The sequence below is a fragment of the Lynx canadensis genome, chromosome D4 (genome assembly GCF_007474595.2).
Source record: "Lynx canadensis isolate LIC74 chromosome D4, mLynCan4.pri.v2, whole genome shotgun sequence".
Classification (NCBI taxonomy): domain Eukaryota; kingdom Metazoa; phylum Chordata; class Mammalia; order Carnivora; family Felidae; genus Lynx; species Lynx canadensis.
The window spans coordinates 88,141,928-88,151,698 of NC_044315.2; the positions used below are offsets into that span (position 1 = coordinate 88,141,928).

Consider the following 9,771-nt stretch of genomic DNA (forward strand, 5'->3'; position numbering starts at 1 on the left):
AAGATGGGCAGAAGAATTTTGGTTCTCTGCCTGGTTCCTGGGAAAAGGGGAGGAGCCGAACAGCGTTACAATACGTGGGGGGAGGGGCGCCTGGGTGGCTCAGCGGGTTGAGCATCCAACTTCGGCTCAAGTCATGATCTCGCCATGTGTGAGTTCGAGCCCCGCATCGGGCTCTGCGCTGACAGCCCAGAGCCCAGAGCCTGTTTCCGATTCTGTGTCTCCCTCCCTCTCTCCCCCTCCCCCACTTGCATTCTGTCTCCGTCTCTCTCAAAAATAAAAATAAACATTAAAAAAAATTTTTTTTTTAAATACGTGGGGGAAAGACCAAGGGTTCTAAACACACCCGGTGGAGCCAAGACGGGAAGAATGCCAACATTATTGATTACCTTCAAGCTGGGTGATGACTCCACAGGGGTTCGCAATAATACTTCCTGTAAGCAGACCTGAAAATATCCCTAATAAAAAGTTCCAACAAGAATATTTTTGCAGACATTAACTTAAATTTTTTGGTTTATTAATGTTTTTCTTCTTAATGTATTTTTGAGAGAGAGAGACAGAGTGCGAGCGGGGGAGGGGCAGAGAGAGAGGGAGACGCAGAATCGGAAGCAGGCTCCAGGCTCCGAGCCGTCAGCACAGAGCCCGACGCGGGGCTCGAACCCACGAACCAGGCGATCATGACCTGAGCCGAAGTCGGATGCTTAACTGGCTGAGCCCCCCAGGTGCCCCTATTTTTTATTTTTTATTAAGTAATCTCTACGCCCAACGTGCGGCTCGACTGACGACTCTGAGATCGACTCACAGGTTCCTCCAACTGGGCCAGCCAGGCAGCCCTTAACTTAAAAAGCATTTGAAGGCTGAGGAAGAGGGCTCTTGTATCCCACAGGTATGGAATTGCATCCCTACTTTCTACTCTGTGAACTTGGGCAAGCTACTTTATCATTCTGAGCTTCAACCTCCTCTCACAAAAGGGGACGATAAGGGTATGGCCATGGCCGGTGCAGAGATGTGCCACTCAGATCCGGCTTCCAGAAAGGATGCGCCGCCCAGCTGCAAGGAGTGTAGCAGACAGCCTCCTTTAGGGTCTGCCTTATCTTGTGAGCCAAGGTCACGGTCTTCTTGTGTCAACCAACCACCAACCAAAGACGGACCAAGATGGCAGCCAAGGTCACACCGTTCTTGGGGCGGCCCTTGGCCAATGAATGTGCAAGGCAGTACGAGGGCCTAGCCATTTCTGTCCAATGTGAAATTGCTTCAGTGGGTAATCTTCGCCCCGGAGCTCCTCACCGGCCTGGCAGAGACTTTTGTCAGGCTGCATCTTGGTCCAATGGCCCCTCCTCGCAATCACCCTTCCCTCTTCTCTTCACGGGTGTTACTTCCTAATAAACTCTCCACTCCTAACTCCTTCTCAACATCTTCCCAGATGCTGGCATGAATGGTACTTACCTCACTGGATTCTTGGAAAGATTAAATGAGGTGATGGATGGAAAATAAATTTTTTTTAATTTTTTTTTAATCTTTATTTGTTTTTTTGAGAGAGAGACACAGTGTGAGCAGGGGAGGGGCAGAGGGAGAGGGAGACCCAGAATCCGAAGCGGGCTCCAGGCCCCGAGCCGTCAGCACAGAGCCCGACACGGGGCTCGAACTCACCAACCGTGAGATCATGCCCTGAGCCGAAGTCGGACGCTCAACCGCCTGAGCCACGCAGGCGCCCCTGATGGAAAATAATTTGTACAGGACACGGGAGATGATAAGCTCTCAATAAACAGCGATGTTGATGATAATACTCAACAGCATGTAGGACACTGGGGCACGGTGCGCAGGTGAAAATACCACAAGAACTATAGAATTTATACAATTTATAAACCATTTCCGCTTATATAAACCATAGAGTAGAGAAGCACAAACAGAAACGGTAGCTGCTAAACTGTATAAACTAAAGCCACAGGTGTTAGCCTAAGAGCTAATTGTTAAAAATTTCATTCTCATGACGAGAATGGCACGTTCTACATTTTCTTTTTTTTTTTTAATTTTTTTTCAACGTTTATTTATTTTTGTGACAGAGAGGGACAGAGCATGAACGGGGGAGGGGCAGAGAGAGAGGGAGACATAGAATCGGAAACAGGCTCCAGGCTCTGAGCCATCAGCCCAGAGCCTGACGCGGGGCTCGAACTCCCGGACGGCGAGATCGTGACCTGGCTGAAGTCGGACGCTTAACCGACTGCGCCACCCAGGCGCCCCAAGAATGGCACGTTCTACATTTTCAAAAACACGCAGTCGGGGCGCCTGGGTGGCTCAGTCGGTTGAACCTCCGACTTCGGCTCAGATCACGATCTCCTGGTTCGTGAGTTCGAGCCCCACGTCGGGCTCTGTGCTGACGGTTCGGAGCCTGGAGCTTGCTTCCAACTCTGGGTCTCCCTCTCTCTCTGCCCCTCCCCTGCTCATGCTCGGTCTCTCTCGGTCTCAAAACTAAATAAAACATTTAATTAATTAACTAATTAATTAATTAAATAAAAACACGCAGTATAGCTATTGTGATGTTACAGATTAAATGTGAAGAGGTATTATAACTTTTGCAATAAGAAATTGGAAGCTTCACCTCTTTGTCGTTGTTGGGGGGGGGGGGATGGTTTGAATCTATTTCCAGTATGGAACAACTGAAGTTGTTTGAGCTTTCCGTGAATTTAACAGACAACTTACAAACTGGATGAGATATACGAGTTAAAAGTTGGTCCAACTGGAAGACCAAGTCTAAGGAACATTGTATACGCTCAATTAACTCTCTAATATAATATACACACATGGCCTTTTATGATGTTAACATTTAAGATTTATTTATTTATTTAGAAAGAACACAAACTGGGCGAGGGACAGAGGAAGAGAGACAGAGGATCTCAAGCAGGCTCCTCGCTCGGCACAGAACCTGGCGTGGGCTCGATCCCACAACCCTGGGATCACCCCCTGTGCCAAAATCAAGAGTCGGACGCTCAACCGACTGAGCCGGCCAGGTGCCCCTACAGATTTTATGTTTAAGTAATCTCTACACCCAAAGTGGGGCTCGAACTCACCACCCTGAGATCAAGAGTTGCCCATTCCACCGACTGAGCTGGTCAGGTGCCCCGATTTTAACATTTCTTAACTAGACATATCGCTAGGCTGAAACTAGTACGTGTTACTAAAAAAGGAAACAAATATTTCATTACAAACACTGATTCCAGATTTCACACCCACGTTCTAAAATCTAATTAGATTAATTCCTAGGGCATTCATGGATTCTCGGTAGCTTGCAGTTTTTAAGTGTCAAAATAAAGCCTTGTTTTTAAATGTGGGTGGTGTTGATGAAACAAGTATGAGTAATGCAGGAAACACAATATTAGCTTTAGCGAGGAAGTGGGTGATACTTGAATAGACCTCCAAAGAGCATTTTCCGTGTCGCCCCGACGTACAGCGCGAGTTTAATGTGGTCACACGGTGAGCACGGGCGTTTACAAAACTCTTTTACGGTACCTGAAACACAGCGTCACCTACCAAAAATGCAGTTTATACGAATTTTCAGGATGATGTCTAGTGTGTAGGGAGGACAAGAAGGTGATGAGGGAATTAAGGCTGCCAAAACCGTGTTTTGTTTCATAACCAGAAGAGGCGGGCAAAGCCTGCTTCATTTTATTTTTTTGAATGTTTATTTATTTATTTATTTATTTATTTTTAAATATTTTTTTAAATGTTTTATTTATTTTTGAGGCAGAGAGAGACAGAGAGCATGAGCAGGGGAGGGGCAGAGCCGTCAGCACAGAGCCCGATGCGGGGCTCGAACTCACGGACTGTGAGATCATGACCTGAGCCGAAGTCGAGCGCTTAACTGACCGAGCCACCCAGGCGCCCCTGGGGAAAGCCTATGTTAATGGCAAGGCAGGGATGACAGAATTAAACTCCATTTAGTGTGTCTTCCGAAGCAGTGCAGCTCCACTCACCACCGATCTGAGAGTAATGAATGTCTCCCCTGTTGGTCTTGCTATGTTTTATCCCAAATGGAAATCTCTTGAATCATTAAGAATAAAGAGCAGAAGGTCTAGGAGTTGTTGTTAATACGGCCCTGCATTTAGCATTCTGCAGTGAGGAGAGGTACTCATCATTCTCCCAAACCTGGAACTTACTAAGTCAATTACTTCAAGATGAAGAAGGGATCGGTATTGCCTAGTTTACAATTTTAACACTCTGGAAAGTGTTCTTATAATGAACACACACATGCAGAGCAGGCATAAACAGCATGAACGACAGAGAAGAGAGAAACCTTCAAGCCTTGCTTTAAAAGTAAGAAAGGTGCCTAGGCTGTGCATATTTGTGGACGGGGAGGGGTCTATGGGAAATCTCTGTACTTCCCACTCAATTTTGCCGTGAAACCAAAATGGCTCTAAAAACTGAAGTCTATTAAAAAATAAATAAATAAATAAAAGACGCCTAGAATTATCAAACATGTTTACAACTGCCAGAGGGCAGAAAGGTGGGAAAATTACCCTCCCGTTACTACAAAAAAAAAAAAAAAAAAAAAAAAAAGCCAATGTTAAAACAAAAGGGACAACAAGGATTCGTTCATTTATTCAGCAAATATTTACCAACTCCTACTGTGAGTCGGGCATTGTTCTCAGTACAGTTGGTAGATCACTCTTTCATGGCTGCCTCTAAAAATCTGCATCCCACAGTCACCATCACCATATTCCTCCTAGTGTCGAATGTACATCACGTGCCTGGCAATGTCTTAGAAACTTTGGCTAAAAAATTACATGCAGTAGGGGCGCCTAGGTGGCTCAGTCGGTTAAGTGGCCGACTTCAGCTCAGGTCACAATCTCACGGTCTGTGAGTTCGAGCCCCGCGTCGGGCTCTGTGCTGACGGCTCAGAGCCTGGAGCCTGCTTCGGATTCTGTGTCTCCCTCTCCCACTGACCCTCCCCTGCTCACACTCTGTGTGTGTGTGTGTCTCTCTCTCAAAAATAAATAAACATTTAAAAAAAATTTTTTTTTTTTTTTAAATTACACACAATCAACACAGGGGATTACTATGTTAACCAATAGGTATTATTCAGTCTCGCTGCTTGTTTTCTTCCTTTTGGCATTTGGGCCAGTCCATTTCTTATTAGCACCAAAGTAAAGAAATGATGATGGCAGAGAGGACGCTGAGAGATAACAAAAGTAGGTTCTGTCACTTAGTCACTTGTTAGCAGCAGAGAGTAGAATCATTATGAGGAAAGCTAAAATTTCCAACGGGTTTATTTATACTTTGCATTAATGAGCGAGCAAATAAAAATCTGAAGTGACACTTGAGTAACTTGTCACTTCCCTCTACTGAGTAACAAAAACAAAAACAAAAAAAACCCCATTCAAATGTAAGAAATTCTTGCTTGGCCATTTCTCCCATGACCAGTCACAGTGTCAACAAATCAGGGCAATCTATTTAACCCTCTTCACGTTACCTTTTGTAACAAAGTCTTGAGTAAACGCATTTTGGTTATTCTTAGAAACATAAATCTCTGTTTAGACTCTGATGTGGCAGACTAGAGTTAAAACCTGCTTCAACGCTAAAACCTGCTTCAATGCTTTCGCTGAAATACGTAGATATCCTTCAATGTATATAATAGGAGTTAGATCAGTATCTTGCACACAATGGCTGTTCAATAAAAAAAAAATTAAAAACTGATTTAAAGGGAGGGGCACCTGGGTGGCTCAGTCTGTTGAGCGCCCGACTCTGGATTTTGGCTCAGGTCATGATGCCAGGGTCGTGGGATCCAGCTCTGTGTCAGGTTCTGATTGATTAAAGGGGAATAGTATGGGGGGGGGGGGGGCACCTGACTGGCCCAGTCAGTAGAGCACCCAACTCTTGATCTCAGGGTCCTTAGTTCAAGCCCCATTTCTGGCGTGGAGTTTAACTTAAAAAAAAAAAAAAATTTTTTTAATAACAAAAATAAAAGGGGCTAATATGAAGAGTTGTACAGAAACGATTTAATTATACCCTAACCACTTTAAAGCAGCCTTTATACTTTGTGACGACCTTCTGATACAAAAATAAAAAGCCTCAATTTAAATACAAACGATCCAATAAAGTTATTACAAAGTACGGGTCTGAGTTCATTTTTACAGTGGTAAAATGAGAACTTCCTGAACATTGCATGATTTCTCAGGGTTTCCTGGAATATGAAAGTAAAGAGAGAGAGAGGTTTCACTCCACCGAAAAGGAGGACATGTGTGGAGACCAGTCCTCGAGTGTAAAGGACCCATTAGAAACCCGTGGGTTTTAAAGGCCTGTGCGGATCTTGACTAAAGTCTTAAAATGTGTGAGAAACGTGGTGGTATTTGTGAAGGTCTGCGAAAGCTGCAGCCACCTGTTACAAATAACTCACGGCCACCCAAACCATAGGGCCGTCTCCCCCCACCTAGAGACGTAATTCTGACAATTTAGGCTTCTGCGCCCCATCGTTCTTTTTTTTTTTTTTTTTTTTTGAGACAGAGAGAGACAGAGCGTGAACGGGGGAGGGTCAGAGAGAGGGAGACACAGCATCCGAAGCAGGCTCCAGGCTCCGAGCTGTCAGCACAGAGCCCGACGCGGGGCTCGAACTCACGGACCGTGAGATCATGACCTGAGCCGAAGGCGGATCCTCAACCGACTGAGCCACCCAGGCGCCCCAACCCCGTCGTTATCTTATTACCCGCGTGCCTGAGTCCAAGCCACCATTCAAGGAAAACCCTCAATGCCTGCTCTGTGCCCGACTGCTGGACACTGCCCACCCCTGTACTTCACCCAGTCTCCTACCACTGAAGGACTGGAGGGTTCTTTCTCAGAATCCTTCATTATTCCAAAGTTTTTCTTAAATCTCCTATACTAATAAAATAAAGCAACTGAAAAGAGACATTTTGTTGCCCTTATACTCCTGGGCATTTCACCTTAAAACTCCCATAATTCACTTCTCTTATTAGTGCAAATAACGTGTTGATTCTTTCCCCTCTATTAAACTCTCAGCCACTCAAGGACAAAGGCCCCCCACACACACACACACACTCGAGTGGGATGGTTTTTGGGGGTAACTCTTCGCCGACATATACGTGCACGTATAAAACGGTAACTGATGTGTTCTTCCTTGTCAATTTATCAAGCAAAAAAAGAAAAGAAAAGAAAAAATTTCAAGCAGTACACATATACTCCCTAACGACCTTTTCCAATTACTTCTATTATAGAAAATTCCAAGCATGTACAGTAGGAAGCGTATCCTGGGTCCTTTGATGCTGATGGCCCAGCTTCAACAGTTACCAGCACACCCCCCCACTCGTGCTTCATCAACATCCCTACCCACCACCCCTCCAATTTACTTGGGAAATCAAGGCTCCGTATCATACACATTCCAGTTCCTATTTGTTTTCGGCAAAATTGTCTCTCCCACCCCTCTGCCCTCTAAAGAGCAATGCAGGCGATTGGGGCCAATCTACCATTTTCTTCCCATAACTACCTCCTCCTTCCTGATCACCTCTTAGGACATTCACTCACATCACTGAAATGGCCACACTGTGTTCAGTCCCTTTAACCCAACCTGTTTCGCCTAAAAATAGATTGCATTTTCCCCTCCCTAACCCCTTTCTCTTGTCTGAACCAGTGCAAAAAGAAATCGTGCCAGGATTTCTATCATCTGGATAAAATTTACTTCTGATTTGTTCCCCCCACCCCAGATAAGCTTAAAAAGAGCCAAAAGGAGTGGACAAGGAGTGGAAGAGGAAAGAAACACCGCACTTAAAAGGATAGATTTTTGCCTCAGTAGGGATGTTGCCAATACCTAAAACCATCGGTTCCTTTATTTCTAAAATGAGTGTTTGTAAACATCGGCCGAAATTTTGAGTCCGTTTAGACAGAGGATGTTTATCAAATGAATCACTCTAATTGAAGGGAGCTATTGCCTTCAGGATTTTGCTATCAGTAACAGTAGCTGCTTCTGAGCCGGAGAAATGGTTATGTAAAAACAATTAAAGCCAAAAAAAAAAAAAAAATTAAGGGAGGATGCGCTCCGTTTCTATAGCTGCTCCAACCTTGTTTTACTTTGATTCGAGATTTCTTGGCCTCGGCTCAGAGCAACCACCACCCCACACTTTCTCCTCCACACCCTTTACAAATGGAATTCGGAAAGGAGGCCCTTTGGAGTTCACCATGGGGAAAGGTCTCCTCTTGAGAACATTTCTGGGCGATGATTGAGATTTCATCCACTTCTCCTCCTCCCCCCCCCCGCCCCCCCACCGTACTGCCCATCCCCTGCCCGGCCACTTCCCCAGGAATCCAGAGAAAGGCGGAGAAACCAGCCCATCCCACCGGCCACAGCCTCTGCTCCCCGGGCACGGCCTGCGCGCTGCCTCGGCGTCCCCAGTTCGCCCCGCTCCGGGGACGCCGTTTCCAGGCACCTCGCCGCCTGTTTGCCCATCGGCAGCCCCCGCTGGAGGATCTCGGAGGGCGCCCCTCGCCGCCAACCTTCCCCATGTTACACGGTTTCCTCTGAGCAGTCAAAGAACGGTTTCCCCCGCGAACGCCTCTTCCTGGAGGTGGGCACACATCTCCCCCCAACTACTTTCCCCTCCAGGCCAAACGCCGCAGTCCCCGCGGCAAACCCAGGACCTGAGCTGCTCCTTGAGAACTACGAGCGCGCCCCGCGCCGCCACAGGTCAAAAGTCCTCGCCCCGAGAGGGAAGACACACCACTTCTCGCCCGTGTACCCCAAAACCCAAGACCTGGGACCCGGCCGGGCCGAGGCCGCCCCGCCCCCGAGAGGAGCGCCAGATCGGCCCGCACTTCCACTGGGGGAACAGCCCTAGGGACTCGCGGCTGGGGCGCCCGAACGCATCACGCAGCCCCGAAAATCCGACGGCCTCCACGCCCCCTCGAAGCCGGTCGGTCGCGCATCGGTTACTCGACGCGAGGGATTAAGGCTGCTTTTTCCACACACCACTCTGAGCTCGGGGCGCGGGGGACAGGGAGGCCGGCCCGCGCCCCTCGACCAGACCGCCGCGGGGACCTGGATCCGCACCCCGTTCCCAAGCACCGGGGCGAGGCGTTGGGGAGGAGGCACAGGTTCGTGCTCCCTTCCCGGGCCGCTGGGGGGACCCAGATCCGCACCCCTTCTCAGGCCGCTGGAGAGCAGGGGGACCCAGATTCGCACCCCCTGCTCAGGCCGCCGGGGAGACTCAGATCCGCTCCCCCCTCCTCAGGCCGCTAGGGAGTAGGGGGGACCCAGATCTGCACCTCCTGCTCAGGCGGCCTGGGGTCTCAGATCCGCGCCCCCTCCTCAGGCTGCTGGAGGGGGTGGGGGGGGTACCCGCACCCCCGGCTCAGGCCGCCGGGGAGACCCGGATCCGTGCCCCCTTCTCAGGCGGCCGAGGACCCACACCAGCTCCCCTCGCCTGGGAAGGGCGAATCTGGCTCGCACCTCCGGCTCGGGCCAAGGCCGACGAGGGGCACCGAGCCCCGCGTCTGCTCCCGAGGCCGCGGGGACCCGGACCAGCGCGCCATCGCCTTCACCAAGGCAGCTCGGCCCGCGCCCCCTGCCCAGGCGCGCCAGGCACCTCCCCACCCCCCCCACCCCCCCCACCCCCCCACAGCCCGGCGGGCCCGGTCCCTCACTCACCCAGAGCTCGATGCCCCAGCTCATGGTGCAGGCAGGGGGCGGGAAGGGGCGCGCCGCGCGGCGGGCGCGGCTCTCCGGTCCCCCTCCCCGGCGATCCCTTCGCCCCTTGAGGTCCCCGCGATCGAGGA

At 49.2% G+C, this 9,771-nt stretch overlaps 1 protein-coding gene across 7 annotated transcripts in view; it reads right to left on the bottom strand.

The window, feature by feature from the left end:
* Positions 1-9,771, bottom strand: part of FNBP1 (formin binding protein 1) — a 140,278-nt gene extending 130,507 nt beyond the window's left edge. For all 7 annotated transcript variants that reach the window (XM_030292624.1, XM_030292628.1, XM_030292627.1 and 4 more), the window contains exon 1: positions 9,644-9,771. In XM_030292624.1, coding sequence (XP_030148484.1) covers positions 9,644-9,667 — 24 coding nt within the window. In that variant the 5' untranslated portion in view covers positions 9,668-9,771. The remainder of the gene's footprint in view (positions 1-9,643) is intronic.